Source organism: Pyricularia grisea, chromosome I, assembly GCF_004355905.1.
Source record: "Pyricularia grisea strain NI907 chromosome I, whole genome shotgun sequence".
In the NCBI taxonomy this organism is placed as follows: domain Eukaryota; kingdom Fungi; phylum Ascomycota; class Sordariomycetes; order Magnaporthales; family Pyriculariaceae; genus Pyricularia; species Pyricularia grisea.
In genome coordinates, this window is record NC_044973.1 from 3,879,127 (window position 1) to 3,895,115 (window position 15,989).

Here is a 15,989-nt window from a genome sequence, read left to right on the forward strand (position 1 = left end):
TCCCTAAGAGAAAAAAAAAAAAAAAGACACGACCCGGTTCTTGGGCCGTTTCTGTCGGGACCAAAAAAATAGAAGAGAGACACACGGGTGTGGGGGGAAAACTACACCCGACGAGAGAGGCATTCGGCAGATCGCTATCTCCTCTCGGGTACTCCAAATACGAAGGAACAAGACTAGACTCAATTTAAACGTGATCGGGGAACCCGGGAATTTTTAATCTCACCGCCTCTGGCTAGGCACACCTAATTTCTGCCCCCATCACAATTACCGTTACGTCAAAAAAAGACATCGTCACTGCTACCGTTCCACCAGGCGTCGCATGGGGGTTTAAATGGCTTCGCCGCGCCGATCAGAAGCCGACCCCGCCAGCCCGGTACCCGGGCCGGGTTCGGGGCCCCCATCCCCACCTCATCCCGGTCCCGATCCGGCCTGGCAAATATCAAGAATCACGTCGGCAACAGCAGCATCCCAATCGCCACCACCACCACGCCAACGGACCACGGAACCACCCACCACCGCCTCCATCCCCCGCACCCTCTGGCGCCTCACCATCCCGCTCTACATCACGCACCCCTCCCTCCCTAATACGCCCTTCATAACCTCGCTCCCGCGGGTATCCTACCTATCTCTGCTCCTCCCCCGGATCCGCGCCTTCCTCCCGCCGTCCACCCCGGTCCCGACGAGCTTCCACCACGAGGGGATCGCGCTGCGCGCCCTGCCGCTCGGCTTGCTCGTCGACCTCTACCAGCCGGCGCTCCCCTGGCGCCTGACGGTCCAAGAAGGGGACGACTGGCACGTGGGCGATACGTTCCTCAACGGCGTCAAGGAGGCCGACTTTGTGCGCAACGGACACGCCAAGCAGATCATGGGCATGAGCAAGGCCGACACCACCGCGCTGTGGAACGCCGTCCGCGACGCCGACTACCCGGCTTGGGCCCGCATCAACGCCCGCCTGCTCAACCCCAGCACCCCGATCAAGCACGTGCCGCTGCGCATCTACATCCCCAGCAGCGGCGGCGGCAACGGTGGTGCTGGTACGGGGGGAGCGCCGCCCGCTGGGTCTTTTAGGGTCATGCAGACCCTCGTGCCGCCTAAGATGGCAAATCGTGAGCAAAGAAAAAAAGCCCCAAAAAAAAAGTCCCCTGAATTTTTCTTTTTTTCTTTTTTTGCCCGCTACTCCAACCCAGTGCAGTGCCACGAAACAAGAGAAGCTGCACAATGACATATCGCTGACTTGGCTTTCGAATCAATAGGCACGCCGCAGACTCTAGGCCCGACGCTACGTGACCTGCTCCCAGCCTTATTCCCCAGCAGCAGGGATCCAGTTCTGGCAAACGTGGTGCTTCACGGCGCCCCTGTGCCCTTTTCCGCGCCGCTGGAGGGTCTGATGCGCGAGGCCGCCTATCCCGACGGCTGGCTTTGTTTAACCGTAGTGCCATTATGAAGTTTGGACAGGGAGATAAACTTTGTATTCTTAAGCTCAGGGGCTCAAACTTGACATCTAGTTCCTCCAACTATCTAAAACTAGATGGTGTTTGGTGTTGGCGTTTGATTGCGCGTGCGTTCATTTTTATTCACAATTTTCGGAGCTAGAAATGATCAAGGATGATGATGATGATGGCCTTTGATGTTATATTGCCCCGTAAAGAGATCCATGAGACCACAGAAATATATCTTATCCAACAAAGTACTTCAACACTCAGATACAATCCGCTCTGAACCAGCCATCTATATGCAACATGTACTCGCAACGGACCTGTCCGCCGCACAGCTACCACTTAGTACCGCGCAATATAATTTTAAAGAAAAAGAAAAACAAAATATACCATCATTAGAGTATGCGTGAATAACATGACTCAGAGAAAAAGTAAATCAAAGAAAAAGCCGACCTTGTAAATGGGTATGTATGCAGGTACGCTTCATCCAAGAAGATAAAACAGAGAATACAAAACGTCGCTGAGCATGATATTTCCTGCCTTGGCCATCAAACGGCTTCATCCACGTCTGAAGACAGTTATGATCCTGTCAAGTCGGGAAGGAAAAGAGCATGAGAACAAAAAAAAAGATGTGCAATGCAAGCAAGATGCCGAACCAAGAGTAAGGGAGAGGCTGATCCAAATCCAAAGAAAATGTAAGGGCGTTTAAATGACAAATATTAACGAGGTAATTATGTGGCAGGGCTCCACTGCAATCATGTACAGTGCGAGCCTCCCAAAGTAGTTCGTTTCAGCGTATCCTATCGCCACCACACCACAAGTCAGACTATGTTCGAAAAGTCCGGTCTTGAAAACTCGTCAAACTTGCTTTTTGTGCGAGCCCTGTCAACGTGACACAGCATGTGGAATTTGAAGCGAAGCGAGGCTTAGCAAAAGCGTACTGCGATGTCCTGCTTCCTGCTTGCAGAAAACCTCGGTGGGATGGCGAATGCGAGTTACGCCTTTCTGAAGAGCAGCCTCATCGAGGTACCTGAACATCCATTACTCCGTTCTGTGTTTGATGGGACGGCTGAGGTGGGTGAGGGTGAGGATGAAGTTGAGGAGGGTGAAGTTGAGGAGGGTGAGAAGGGTAAGAGAACGACGGCAGCCCATTCGGGGGCATCGGGTGAGGCCCGAATTGAGGTACTATAGGGCTCGTATGTACGGGGCTCATCGGCAACGGCTGGAAAGCGTGCTGAGTCGCCATTGATGTGTGAATGCTTGTCGATTGAGGCGCACTTGAGCTGGTAGCTGAGTGCGTTTCGGGTCGGGAAAACCCTGGGGGGAACAGAGAGTCCCTCAGACCAACGAGGATTTTCCCATCAACCTCGAGGGCGCTTGATCGATGCGAGATGACCTCCAGGAACTGTATCATTTTGTCGAAAAGATATTTGAGCTCCCCGGCGTCGATAAAATGTGAGAGGTGCTGGTTCCTGTAGACCGCGGCAAGAGTAATCAGGTTGCCCCATTGACTAAAAATTCATCAAAAAACGAATGTCAGCGTGAGGAAAAGAAGAAGAAAAGATCCGGGTTCCAAAAACTTACGCTTGAGCTGTACCAAAAATGTTGGTGACAATATACCGCCTTTCAGCAAGATTGTGGAAGGCCTTTGTACTATGAAGAAGCGCATTAATGCCTTTTTCTGCTATTTCCAAAACAGTTTTGTCGTTGGGATCCAAAAGCTGATTTAAGGGATCGGTTGGATCGAGGCTTTCCTGCATCCCCTGATAATCTAGCATTAGTATAGATTTAATGACCGGCCGGCAAATGATGTTCATGGCGCCCCAATACTTGGCTCGCAGTCTAGCGTCGAGTATGTTGTCGGCCGGAGTCGGGGGATCATGGTCATGAAACTTTGGCCACCAAAGATCTTCGCTGTCGGTCAGGTTCGAGTGCATGATTTTCACCAAAGTTATCAGGGTGTATTTGTCTCTTTCAGCCTTGGGCCCATATAGCATTGTGTGCGCCTTGTTGAGCGTCTTCCGTAGCCATAGCTGCCCGTAGTAGCTATAGGCGACACGTTGGTCGATCCCACACTCGATCATGTGTTCCAAATTAGGGTGTGGCATGCTCTGCTCGTAATTACTGATACCCGACTGTTGTAAATTCAACTCGGCGATGATGTCGCTGCAAACTTGGTCAGCACTGGCAAAAAGGAAGCAAACAGGTTTTATTAAAAAACAAGAAAAAAATACATACCTTTCAAGTTGCATACATGTCCAATAAATGAGATAGTAACGGGTGTCCTTAATGTCTTGTGTTTGGCCCTTTGCACATGTGAGACGAGAGAAGTGGCTTGATAAAAGCAGGTTAGTGACCAAATCCATCTAATTCCTGGAGGAGAGGGGAATGAAATGGAAGGGAAGGGAAAGACTCACTTCCTAAGGAGATGCTGCGCCTTGACGCAGGCATGATGGATATGCCAGTAACTCTCCATAACCCTGCCCAGTTGACCGTAGTAAAGACCAGCCAAAATGTTGGCGTATACGTGCCATACCGACGTCCCTCCCATTTGATTGCCCAGAATGTCGGTCGCATTGGCCAGGTACTGTAGACCCGGGATCACATCCATATTCCTCCTTATCGGCCCTGATGTAGAACCAGCGGAACCCTGAAAAGAGGCTCGCCTGCTGCCTGTCGGGTGCGACGTTACCGAAGGCGGTGTCCCCTGGATGGGGGATGGTGGTACACCATTTCGGGAGGCCGGGGAACCTTGAGAGCCGTAGGGCTGAGAGCTGAAGGAACCTTGACTTTGCATCTCGCCATGTGTAGGAACAACATCTGGGATACGGTCCTTGTGTAGACAGATCTCTCCCAGGGCAAGAATACAGAGAACTACGGCAGTGCTGATGTGGCGAGATGGCGCAGGACGTTTTTGAGGCGCCACCTTGGGTTCCGAGCCGTCGTCTGTGTCCTCCCGTTTTCGCTTCTCACCAACAATTTCGTGCTTTGCGGCAAACCCTGCAATGGGTGGCGGCCTGACAGATTTGGTTACGTAAACCGTAGGAAGGCTGTCAAGGAAATTTTTGATCAAAGCGTCCAGATCCTTGGGCAGAATAATGGGGTGCATGTTCTGCATGTTCTCCTTGTAGCTATCCACAAGCTTCCACACATGATCATGATCAAACCTGAGGCCTCCGACCGTCTTTCGGGAAGGGGTCTTCGTTTCGGGCGTTGGAGGAAGATTCTGTGGACTAAAAGGCGCGGTCTCCATAGCATCCATACAGCCCCAATCATTGTTGGATGATGGCGATGGTGCTACGTCTTCGGGATAGGCAGACGTAAGAAGTCCAAAATCGTTGGGAACCTCCCTGCCACCCGGCCTCTTTTTGCTCCCCTCTCCTCGACCATATAAATGTAACAGACCCCTGTTTTCCTCGATGGTGAGTGGGTATGTTTTTGGGTACTTGATGCCATTTTCCACCAAAAGGTGGCCGACGAGGTTTTGGATGGCCGGCCACATGAGCAAGTTGCCGGTTCCTGTTGTGTGGTTTTCTGGAATCGCGGGTTTTCCGGCAGGTACGGGGGAACCAGGTGGGATATCCGGTCTATCGTCGTCGAGAATAACAGGCGCGATTGGTTCCTCGGCCTCCTTGGAAATAATCAGCTCTTCGGCAGTTGCTGAATGAGCTGCCTCCTCAGTTGCTTGCTGCTTGTCCATGGGCCCCAACAGGGGCACTTGGGGACTTCCAATCGGCTCGCCCCGGCCAGAATTTGGAGATTCGTGTGGTCCATTTGAAGCAGTATCCTCGCTTCCGCTTAGCTCCCTTTTGACAGACAAGGGAAAAGGTTGCACGGCGCCGGGTCGGATAGCAGCGACTATGGTCCTCATCGCTTCCTCAAGATTCGTAAGACGAGTACTAAGACGCGAATCGACCCCTGAAATCAACGATTTTATATCGGCAAAGCTCGTACTCATGCTGGTGACCGCCTCGAGGAGCTCCGTCTGGACCTTGTCTTGTCTATGAGGCGAATCAAATTAGCCTTGTAACTGGGCAAATTAGACCGGGAAATTCGTGTTCAACTCGTACTGTTTAACTATGGGCTCCTTGTAGTTGCACGGTTCGTTTTTCTCCTTGCAGTTCTTGCATGGTTTCTGCTCATCACACTTGGCCTTGAGATGTCGGCACCGATCACAAGCCTATGCGCCAGCACGTGTTAGATTTATATCAGGTCGCAGACACTGCAGAGGAGGATATCATACCTGAGATGCGCGCTGGTGCTTGGGCCTCTGTTTGCCGGTAGTCACCGACGACGTACTCCCATATGGGCTATATTCTTGGTTGCTCTGATAAGGTGTAGAATACATGTTGTGGGTTGGAGACTGCTCATACGGCGATTGAATATGAGCATGGTTGTGCGTTTGAGGGGGTGGAGGAGGAGGCGGCGGCGGCGCGTAGCTCTGCTGCTGGCGAAACACGGGTCCAGACTGGCCGTTATCGAAGCTGGGCTGTCTCCGGTCATCCATGGGCGGCGGCTGTTGAGGGAGAGGTTGTTGATGTTGCGGTCGATGTGGTGGCTGTGGGTGCTGCGAAGGTGGAGGCGGTGCGGGCGACTGCGCTTGCATGCCGTGCGCGGGAAGACCGTGAGGAGTCACCGGATGCGGTTCGGGCGCATTTCCTGTCGAGTTCTGGCGGCGGTTGTTCGGATGAGGTAAGTGTTCTTCGGGATCTCGCTTCACACCACCGCCGCCACCACCACCTGGCGACTCGCGGGGCGAATAGGCTGGTTGGTAAGGAGGATGCGCCGGTGACTGTGGCGGTTGCGAAGGCCGGGAAGGATACGGATCCGCCTCATGGGAGCGGTTGTTGTTGTATGGACTCGTAAGTAATGGCGGCAGGGCTGGAGAATCGGTGCTCCGAGGGTAGTGATTGTGAGGAGGGTGTTGGTGTTGATGTTGTTGATGTTGATGCTGGTGCTGGTGCGGTTGGCCAGACGCTTGTTCGGGGAGACGTGGGAGGGTAGTGTAAGAAGGATACGCCGGCCTGGCGGAGGACCACGACGAGTTGGGTTCTTGCCCAAGCCGTGGCCGCTTAGGGTCCGGGCCGTGGTCCATGCTTCAGGGTGTAGGGAGAAGTCGAGGTATGTCTGGGAAGGTACATCAAGACGGCCGAGGCAGGCGAAGTTTCTGCTGTGCAACGGAGGCGACAAATGTCAGACAAGGTTTGCGCAAGCGTATGCCATCGAAAGGCACTTCATCAGGCGAAGTTGCAAGCTGCCCGATCGGAGGGAAGCAGGGGACAGGCAAAGATGAGATTGAAGCCGGGGCCGTTTGTGGGCTTCGGGTATGCGCGGTTGATGTGCGGTACCTAGGTTCGGCAAGGTATGTACAGTAGGAGCGTTACAGTCCACACACACCAGGGGGCGTCGAAGGCAAGAAAAAAAAAAAAAAGAGACAAAAAAAAAAAAAAAGAACGTGGGTGGGCGAGGCCCGACCAGGATCGGAAGTAAGGTACCCCAGGTAACAGTAGCAAAGTGACCTTGTAAGTAACTTTTTGTCTAACAAAGGGATATCGCCCTCCAAACGGTTTGCCGTATCGTCGCAAAGATGGAGAAGGCGAAAATGGCAAAACGGAGGCGCTTGGTTGGGGATTGCGAGGTCTGTGGTCGATCGTAGCTCGGCAGAAAGCAACAGGGTAGCGAGCGGACGCGGATCGACAGTCGCGCGCAAGACTTTGTTAATAAGGACCTGTTGCGTGGGTGTCTGGTCCGTCTCTAGTCAGGTCTGTTCTATCGTGACAGGCACCCTGGGCGTGGTTTCTTTCTTTCTGTTCTTTTTTTCTCTTCCCTGACAGGCTGGATCAAACAGCGGGGCCACACGACTGGTCTAACAGCCAATATGGCTCGGGGCGTTGCGGGCGACCAAGAGCACAGATGGGACGAAGCTTTAACTCTGTTGGACTTTGAACTGTTTGCTGATGCGTACCGTTCTTGTTTCCGAAAAGGATAAAATCAAAACAAAAGAGTAAAGAATAATCTCAAAGAGACAAAAAAAAAAAAAAAAAAAGACCCGATCAGACCCGGTTGTAGCGGGCGGCGGAGAAGTCTCTCCAGCGCGGCTATTGATTCTATTGGCTGACGACGGCTGGCGGTTTTTTTGTTCACTTTCAATTTTTTTTTGTCTCCTCTCTCTAACTTATCAAGTGGGGATGGGCGGTCAGTTGGCAAGGTACCTACCCCAAGCAGGCAAGCATCGTCAGCAAGAAGCAATCCCAAGTTTCTTTTTCGTTCTGGCCCCCTTCTAGCACAGCTATGCGATCGGTTGTGAGACAGGTTGATTGATGTGGTATCTATCTCTTTTCGGGGTCAAAGCCAGCCCTCCGTTTCTGCCACCAATCAATCCCGCCAAACTCAAACTGGTAGACCATGCGTCGCACAAATGGGTCAATGGCCTTGACCTCTGCAGCTTGGAGATGGAGATGGCGGCGGGGGGTGTCCTGCGTCGGACGCACTGTCCAAAATCCCGTGGAGATCTACAAGCTAAGGGTACCAAGGTCCAAAAAGATACATGCGCGTGACGAAGGGAGACCTTTGCTAGATTGGAGTTGGTGACGGGGGGGTTGGCAAAGTACCTTCCCTGACCCGAAAGTCCGACCGTTTCATCGGGTACGAGCAGGGGCTGCGCACGCTGGGATCTGGTCAAGATTGATCCATTCGCTTCCAAGCGACGTCCACTGCCAGTGAGAAATCAATACAGTACAACTCTAATCCTGGGATCGTGCAATGCAACGATTTCACAACCGAGCAAATAATTGTTCAGCAGGTAATCAAAACATCTTTCGTTACGAGGTGCATTCATTGCATGCATTATCCACAGTACCAACTAGTTTTTTACGACCGAATATTGTTGAGACCCTTAATGGCTGGGGTTATGCTGTGGAAAAAGATCAGAGACAAGAAAATAAAAATTTTGCCAGCCGGCCCGTGAATCCTGAGTAAGTGGGCATTCTTCTCCCATCTCAGCTTTTTTTTTTTTTTTTTTTTTTTTCTCTCTTTCTGCGCGGGTGGGCGCACGTTGTGACATTGATAATTGCTCGCTTGATACGTGGGAGGCTCACGGTCCTCTTTTGTCGTTTTACTCATTTTTTGTTGCGGGGAGGCAAAAGAAAGAGGAGAAATCGAGGAGTAGACCACTAGACTATAGCATTAACAGTAATATTAATTAAAGTCAAAATCAAATCAAAGCCGCAAGATCCGAGGGATTTTTTTTCTTCTTTCTCTTCTTCATCCTTGGAGACGAACAGCCTGGTCAGATTCCCCAGCCAAGAGCCAAACCATGTATTGAAAAAGCAAGCCGCCATGCCAGATGCTGTCACGAGGCAAATAAGCCCCCTGCAGTTTTCTGGCCGATTGCCACGGACTTTTGGATGCAATGGTAGGTTTTTACCGGGAATGATAACCTAGTGTCGACTCTGACCGACATTTGGTAACTTGATCTACATACCACAATAGCTTTCCTCATCTACCTTCAACTGGCCCGTTTTTCCCCTGGCTTTTTTTTTTCCCTTGAAGTTGAAGGATGGCAGAAAGCTCCATTTTCCCCTGCGATCGCTTACAAGTGGGTTATTATTATATTTTTTTTTTAAATCTCTTCTGTACTCTTTCTCGAGTTTCCATCAGCCACCGCTGAGCTGAATAGGTTGATGGGGTAGCTGGGCCTTGCTGGCTTCAAGCCTCATGTCTTGCCTGGGGACCAACTCGCTTCTCGTCTCTTTAAACCTGTAGGTATTCGTACTCCCTGTAGGGAGGGTCCAGGGCCGAGCTAAGCTAAATAAATGGTCACGAACAGCTACTCTACTAGTGGCGAGCTACTGTTCGTCCGTTATCTCAAACGTCAGGGTAGCTTTGCGGGGATTGGCCAGTCATTTTACAAGATCAATCGTCCAGAAACAAAAATCCATCGCCTAGAAAACAAATCCTGGCTTACGTTACACGACTGGCCGGGCTTGCAGATTCTCCAATTGGCGCTAATCAATCGTAGAGTTAGCCACAATACTAGGTAGAGTCTACGTAAGGTACCGTTACGTACACCTAGCTGGGGGATCGAATAAGGTATCTACCTATCTACCTGGCTAACCTAGCTGGCTTTCCCAGCATTAATTTACCTAGCTTGGCAAATCGATCAATTTTTGCCTGGGTTGATCCCAATGTTGTATCAAAGTCATAAGCGATTTGGGGAGACAGGACTCAACCAAGTAACTGGGCTGCTGGGCAAGTTGGGGTACTTTGGTCATGTGATTTCATCCTTGAATCAGCCTCTACCCCACCCACCACGGCGCTTCATCCAATATCCGATTTATCGTGCTGGCTTGCTTGCGTCTTTGCTGTAAGGGACCTTTGGATTTAGTCAGCACCAGTTCAGTTTAGGCTGGAAAGGGAAGGGAAAAAAGAAGGCCTAACCAACATCCACCCAGAGCCACCCACTAACTACCGTGACAGGTCACTTTGAATATGGATCTTTGGGCATCTATGACACTCGCAAGAGGTAGATCAAGTACGGTGAGTATCCAATGAACCGGTTGGCTGGCTCTCGTCTGCTTTGACAGGCAAGACAGCCCTTGACGGGTTCAGTCAGGACCCCTGGTAGATGAAGGACCGAAAATCGGCCGCAGTCTCCAAAAGCCGTTTTTATTGCGAAAAGTTCGCGAAAAAAAAATCAGGTCAGCCAAGTCTTGGAAGTGTGGAGACAAAAAACGATGTGTATTTTTTCCTGACTCTCGATCAGTTTGGTTCCAATTAGCGTCTTGGCCCCGGGGGTTCGTTCCTTCACCGAGAATTACCACCAACGACGACTTAAGGCAAACGGACGCCTCAAGAGGGGGCAGAGCCAACGACGGCCTCACCGAGGAAAAAATTACCCACCCCCTCTGTGCTCACCTTGTTTGTTGGTTGCGAATGCCAAGGGTGCCTTGCTTCACGGTCATGCGCTGCTTTTTACCTCGTAAAGTTTGAAATGATGTAGACCAGAAGAGCACGTTGTTTAGAAATGACACAAACATGGGCAGGGAAGTGAGTCAACAAGGCCAACAGGGGCTCTTTATCATTTGGGTCCTGTTTACGGTGAGGCTGGAAGAGACAGAGAGAGAAAGAAAAAAAAAAAAAAAAAAAAAAAAAAAAAAAAAAAAACAGAGTCTGTGCTTGACTGGCGATAAGCCTAGAAGGGCGCGTTGTGGGACAATGACCCATGAATGAGTACTTTCATGCCTTCTTGCAAATCTTGGGACCTCTTGGGATTCTGTGTCATGACTGCTCCGTGCAGAAGATAAGAATATCAGCTCACATCCGTCGATTTGCCTCGTGACGAGACCGTGTTTTGATGGACTCAATCTTGCTTCCAATATTATCACCGTAGAATACAAATACCCTGGGCTCTACATACGAGCCGAATACACTGCGGTACGCGTCCATTATGTCATGGCCATTTTTATGACACAACACTTACCCTGCACCGGCAGACATGGAAAAGGCTTCGTCTTCGGCAATCGCGCTGCTCATACACAAAAAGGGGGATGGGACAGGGATACAGAGTTGGGTTCGTCATAACTACCGGTAGATCAATAGCACGCTGGCAAGAGAACATCGGATCGTTGGGCTGCGGGGGGTCAGAGCTTCGAGGGGGGGAATACGACTAAGTCTAGCATTGAATACGAAGAAAACGATCAAGTTGCGTATAATTTCCTACCTTGTTGCCCGTATATAACTATGCATTTTGTGCATGCGAACCATAGAAACCATCAAGGTTTTGACTGGGGTGTCGTCAGAAGTCTAAATTCCAACGCGTATGCATGCACCGGTGATCTTTGGAAAGGGGCTGGTAATGGGACATGGTTTATATCATAAAACACCCGTCGTCTACCGAGTAGTGTTCGGCATTTAAACCGACCAACATAAGTGGTCGCATAGAGGCTGCACAAAAAAACGTGTACAGCTTGCATTAGGCCCGGATCCCCTGACGTACCTTGGCTTCAGGTTAGCCCATAGCCCTAGAGTTGTCAGGATGCCACTGCGATAGCCCCTAGTTCTAGAACTAGTACAAGCCTCTAGTTTCAGTTGCCACCATCACAACCTGTATATGGGCATGTAACATGAACAATGTCCCAAGTCTGCACTGCACGCTGGGTGTTTATGCCCAGCTGGAACAGCCGAGTGTGCTCCTATCCGTCAATTGCCAGCAGCTCAGCCCATAGCCACTCCACAGGTTAGATATCCGTTATTACACGGAACAATGACTGAAGACGTTGAACTCCGGCCGGTCTCAAACCGAAACCATGACGCTGCGTTGGCAAGCAGACAATAAAAGAACCACCAAAGCGTAACTCTCATCAACGGAGACATAGCAATGCGTGCGCTCCAAAATGCTCAATCACGCTCCCATCCTGCTCTAGCATGCTGCCGATCCATTCTCTAGCACCCTCAACCTCGGCTGCACCAAACTTGACGGTGACGCAACCCCTCACGTTGGCCGCGGACCAGAGCACTTTGTGCCTCCGCTCCATGTCCAGCCTCGCGGCACGCCACTTCTCCAGCTGCGATTTCGCGGGCCCGGCCTTGGCCGCCTTGGCGACCGCCTCGGGCGTCCTGAAATCCCGGGCCCCGAGCCTCGGAAGCGCGGCGAACTCGGACAGGAAGAACTCCCCGAGCTGGCCCATGAGCGGGCCCCGAAGTATCAGGGTGCCAAAGACGCCGTTGCCCTGCATCGACGCCCTCAGGGACTCGGCGTACTTTCCCGCGCCGTCGTGGTCGAGCACGATGGCGTCCCGCACCAGCAGCCTGTCGTTTTCATCCTTGTCAGCACCGCCGGCAGCGCAGGCCCAGACCTCGTTCCGGCCTGCCCAGCGCTTGAAATCCCACTCCTCGCCGAGCGCGGCCCTGCCCTGTGAGACCCAATCCAGCATGCACAGGGACGAGCGAAGAGTGGCCAGTCGGAAGGTCTGGGCCTGCTCGTACACGCTGTCGGCAAAGGGCTGGACGGGGTCGGGCAGCAGGCAGAGGGCGGCGTCGTCGGCGATGCGGACCCGCAGCTCCTGGCGGGTCACGACGTCGCGGCTCGGCGACTTGAATACCTTTGTGTACCCCTGCGTCACGATGCTGACCCTCGCGCCGGCCTGCACGTCAATGTCCAGCACGACCTGGTCGCCGGCCACGAGGCCGCCGCCGTAGGACAGGAGAAATATGAGCACACTCTGTCGGTCCGTGGGTCGCGGTGGCGTGATGAGTTTGAGTGGGTATCTGTATGCGAGCTTCTCGATGCCAGAGACGCCCGTGGGTAGGAGTTTGGCAACCACGCGGCCCTCGCCTGCGGTGGTTGTGGAAGCAGGAAATGGAGATGCTGACGGCATGGCAGCAAACGGCAGCAGCACCAGCAGCAGCACCAGCTCCGGCAGGGCTGTGATATGTGTTATATGAGGTTGTTTATTTGATTATCTTGTTGCTTGTTTCCCGTTGGTTATGGTGGATCCGCCGTGATAAGTTGGGCTCCGCAGTCAAATGGGGCAGTCAGCGGCTTAGGACTGGAGCTTGATTTTGGGGGAATGAACATGGCATGGCGTTCCTTCCAGGCAGAGAAGTAGATTTCTCTCCATCCTTTTTGGTATATACCGTGTACGCAATACATTACAACAAGTCAACGCTCAATACCTTGTAGAACATCGGTCAGATGATTTGAGTCCATAGAGTTACGTTTCAAACATGGCTTGGCACTTGTTCTCGTGGGTGACCTCATGCACGGTTCAAGTCCATGTTGTAGAAATGGCCTGCGAAATGGCCTGCGAGACGTAATTTGTTCGGGCGGTACAGGGGCAAGGTGAATGTAGGCGCTAAATTTTAGGTAATAGAAATTGAGCCATGAGTAGAAAAGAAGGTGCAAATAGCTGAAACACAAACCCTAACCCGGTCACATTCTCGATAACCCCGCATAAATCAGGGTACCTTCCCTACGATTACGACTCATTTGCAAAGTGGGTTATGAGCACGACCGGCCTTTTGAACTGTGCAGCAATTTTTTTTTTTCCTCTTCCCAGTATCGATTCGATCTCTTCATAGGCCGACGCGACGCGTCTAACGCAGAAAAACCTAGTGGCGTCATACCCTGGTCAACACCGCCTACCAAAACCTTGCCCATCTCTTGGGTCAGGATTGGGGGAAAAAAAAAAACCTTCCCATAAGCGCTGAAATCTCTTGCCCGTTAGAAGATTGTTAGCCCTCCTAAGACGAAATTGCGGATTCACTCTGGGAGAAAAGAAAAAAGTCGAGCCACAGCGGCGAACAGCATTCGTCAGCTTGGGGTAGCTGGGACTAATATCAGATGGCGCCTACCGGGCGGCCCAGGGGCCGGGGCAGGGGTAGGGGCCGGGCTGCTCGAGCCGGGGCCGCTGTTGGAAGAGGGGGGTCCGCCGCCGCCTCAGTAGGAAACGAAGACCAGGCTGGCGACGCTGCGGTTGAGAGCACAGAGACAGCGGTACCAGCACCGGCACCAACACCGGCAGCGCCGCCAACATCCGCACCAGATGCCGGCGGTGGCAGCAGCAGCAGCGCGGTGGAGGAAGCGCCAGCGGCACCTGCATCGGTGCCGGTACCTAGAACCCGCGGCGTGGCATCAACGCGGGCCAGGGGAGCGTCCGTAGCGGCCAGCAGCAGCGCCGCGTCCAGCGGATCCAAGTTCAAGCCACGGGCTGTTCGGCGTGGAGATGCGGAGAGGGAGCGCCTTGCGCAGGAGGAACTGCGGAAGCAAAACATCAAGCTCGCGGAAGACCAGCGCTTACAGCGGGCCCGGGGTCGAGGGCGTCGGGCTCGAGGAAGAGGTGACGCCATGGGCCGCGGCGGGTTCGATCGCAGGTATACTGCTGGCAACTCCATCTTTGGAAACCCTGGAGCATGTATGTCTATTGCATTGTTGTTGTTGTTTCCTCCCCTGTTCACTCGAGAATACACGTGATTAACACCGGTATTTTGCATCACTAGCTTCATCTGGCTTCAAGACCGACTCGGGATTCAAGTCCAGTGGCTACCGCGACCAGTCCAACCGGCTCAACGCCGACATGTTCAGCGGGCCTATGATGGACGACTACGACGAGGAGGAGACCAAGGAGGGCACATCATCATCCAGACAGCCATCACGGAAACGTGAGGTAATGCCCATGGGTATCACCCGACGCGAGCCGCAAAAGAAGGAGCTCGTCGTCGCAACCACAGCAGACATGGTGGCCAAGGAGAAGGCAGCCGCGGGCATCGTCGAGGAGGTGGATGAAAGTCCCGTCAAGACCCCTGACGAAGACATTGAGATGAAGGACGATGGCAAGGTTTGGCCGGGAGCATCTGACAACCGCAAGGTCAAGGTCAAGGACGAGCATGGCAAGTTTGTCGAGGTCACTGAGATTGACGACAAGCGCCTGCAGCGTGCGGCCGAGGCTGAGAAGAGGATTAAGGAGGAGGAAGAAGAGAAGAAGAAACCAAAGGTCAAGATCTACCAAAGTAGGGAGGAGGAGACAAGGGCGAGGCAATACTCTATGCTGCTCAAGGAGTTTGGCCCTCGACCGGAAGCCGACTCCAAGGACGGTCGGCTTTACCTCTTCCAATTCCCTCCTACGCTACCTCCACTTCGCGTCGTGCACAGACCAAAGCCCAAGAGCATCGTTAAGGACGAACCGGTCGATGATGACGTTGTGACTATGGATGTCGGCGAGACGGTTGATCTGACCGATGGAGAGAAGAAGGCAGACGTCATGGACGGAGAGGGTGAGGACGAGAACGAGGATGATCCCTTGAACCCATACCCGGACACAGTGGGTTACGTGGGTAAGATGATCGTCCGTAAATCCGGACGTGTTGAGATGGACTGGGGTGGCTTCCCATTCCAGGTGATGCCGGGTATTACCACCAACTTCATCACGAATGCGGTACTGCTGGAGGATGACGACAAGAAAATCAAGGCAGGCGAGGTTACAGGCAAGGCATACGGAATGGGACAGATCATGGGCCGTTTCACCGTCAGGCCTGTGTACACCAAGCCGGAACCTGGGGTGATCGATCCGGAGCACCTGGAGCAGCTGAGGCAGAAGGCGAGGGATGCCGAGGTGGCAAAGGCTCAGGTGCTGGCCGAGAAGCGACGGGTGCTTGAACCCTTGCTGCAGAGCTTACAACAAAAACACTAGATGATGGTTGTTGGCCGCATTTGAAGGCCGAGAAATATGTGCCATCTAGAACCAAGCAAAGATTCTATGAATGAAATCACGGTGATTTAAACTTGAGGCAAATCTTGCAGGTTGTGATAAATCATCAGCAGGCAGACATGATAAAGCAATAAAAGCATACCCTGAAGCCTTGAAAAAGCCGTTTAAACACGCTTGCTGTCCAATCCAATGAAACGAAGAGAAAAGCCCGTGACATTTCTCATAAAGCTTTCATCTCGAAAAATCCTTGATGACATCAAACGCCTGATCTCTGGCGTGATTGTATTCTCGGTTGATTCACAATTGTGCAACCAACCTTGCTATCCTCCCCACTGTTTTTGCCCCC

The 15,989-nt window shown here is 52.4% G+C and overlaps 5 protein-coding genes across 5 annotated transcripts; 3 read left to right on the forward strand and 2 right to left on the reverse strand.

Moving 5' to 3' along the window:
• PgNI_06223 (uncharacterized protein) lies at positions 1-6,779 on the reverse strand. The gene is made up of 7 exons (XM_031126249.1): positions 5,680-6,779; positions 5,507-5,616; positions 3,854-5,437; positions 3,675-3,770; positions 3,021-3,602; positions 2,305-2,947; positions 1-2,236 (listed from the first exon to the last, which is right to left on the reverse strand). Exons 1-6 carry the CDS (start codon positions 6,529-6,531, stop codon positions 2,455-2,457), a joined length of 3,717 nt encoding a protein of 1,238 aa, XP_030982318.1. The 5' UTR covers positions 6,532-6,779; the 3' UTR covers positions 1-2,236; positions 2,305-2,454.
• PgNI_06224 (uncharacterized protein) lies at positions 332-1,444 on the forward strand (the record flags this gene model as incomplete). The annotated part of the gene is made up of 2 exons (XM_031126250.1): positions 332-1,106; positions 1,254-1,444. 2 exons carry the CDS (start codon positions 332-334, stop codon positions 1,442-1,444), a joined length of 966 nt encoding a protein of 321 aa, XP_030982966.1.
• A 1,419-nt stretch (positions 6,780-8,198) lies between the features above and the next one.
• Positions 8,199-8,414, forward strand: PgNI_06225 (uncharacterized protein; the record flags this gene model as incomplete). The annotated part of the gene is made up of 1 exon (XM_031126251.1): positions 8,199-8,414. The coding sequence occupies one exon, from the start codon at positions 8,199-8,201 to the stop codon at positions 8,412-8,414; it is 216 nt and encodes a 71-aa protein (XP_030982320.1).
• A 3,383-nt stretch (positions 8,415-11,797) lies between these two features.
• Positions 11,798-12,814, reverse strand: PgNI_06226 (uncharacterized protein; the record flags this gene model as incomplete). The annotated part of the gene is made up of 1 exon (XM_031126252.1): positions 11,798-12,814. One exon carries the CDS (start codon positions 12,812-12,814, stop codon positions 11,798-11,800), a length of 1,017 nt encoding a protein of 338 aa, XP_030982976.1.
• A 965-nt stretch (positions 12,815-13,779) lies between these two features.
• PgNI_06227 (uncharacterized protein) lies at positions 13,780-15,709 on the forward strand (the record flags this gene model as incomplete). Its single annotated transcript, XM_031126253.1, has 2 exons — positions 13,780-14,350; positions 14,436-15,709. 2 exons carry the CDS (start codon positions 13,780-13,782, stop codon positions 15,623-15,625), a joined length of 1,761 nt encoding a protein of 586 aa, XP_030982967.1. The 3' UTR covers positions 15,626-15,709.
• Positions 15,710-15,989: the final 280 nt, after the last annotated feature.

Bases quoted from the DNA above. Each gene is read 5' to 3' on its own strand.
- PgNI_06223 (XM_031126249.1), bottom strand. From the start codon at position 6,531: ATGGACCACGGCCCGGACCCTAAGCGGCCACGGCTTGGGCAAGAACCC. The intron at 3,771-3,853 runs GTGAGTCTTTCC...GCTTTTATCAAG, and splicing joins GCGCAGCATCTCCTTAGGAA to CCACTTCTCTCGTCTCACAT. The intron at 2,948-3,020 runs GTAAGTTTTTGG...ATGAATTTTTAG, and splicing joins ATTTTTGGTACAGCTCAAGC to TCAATGGGGCAACCTGATTA.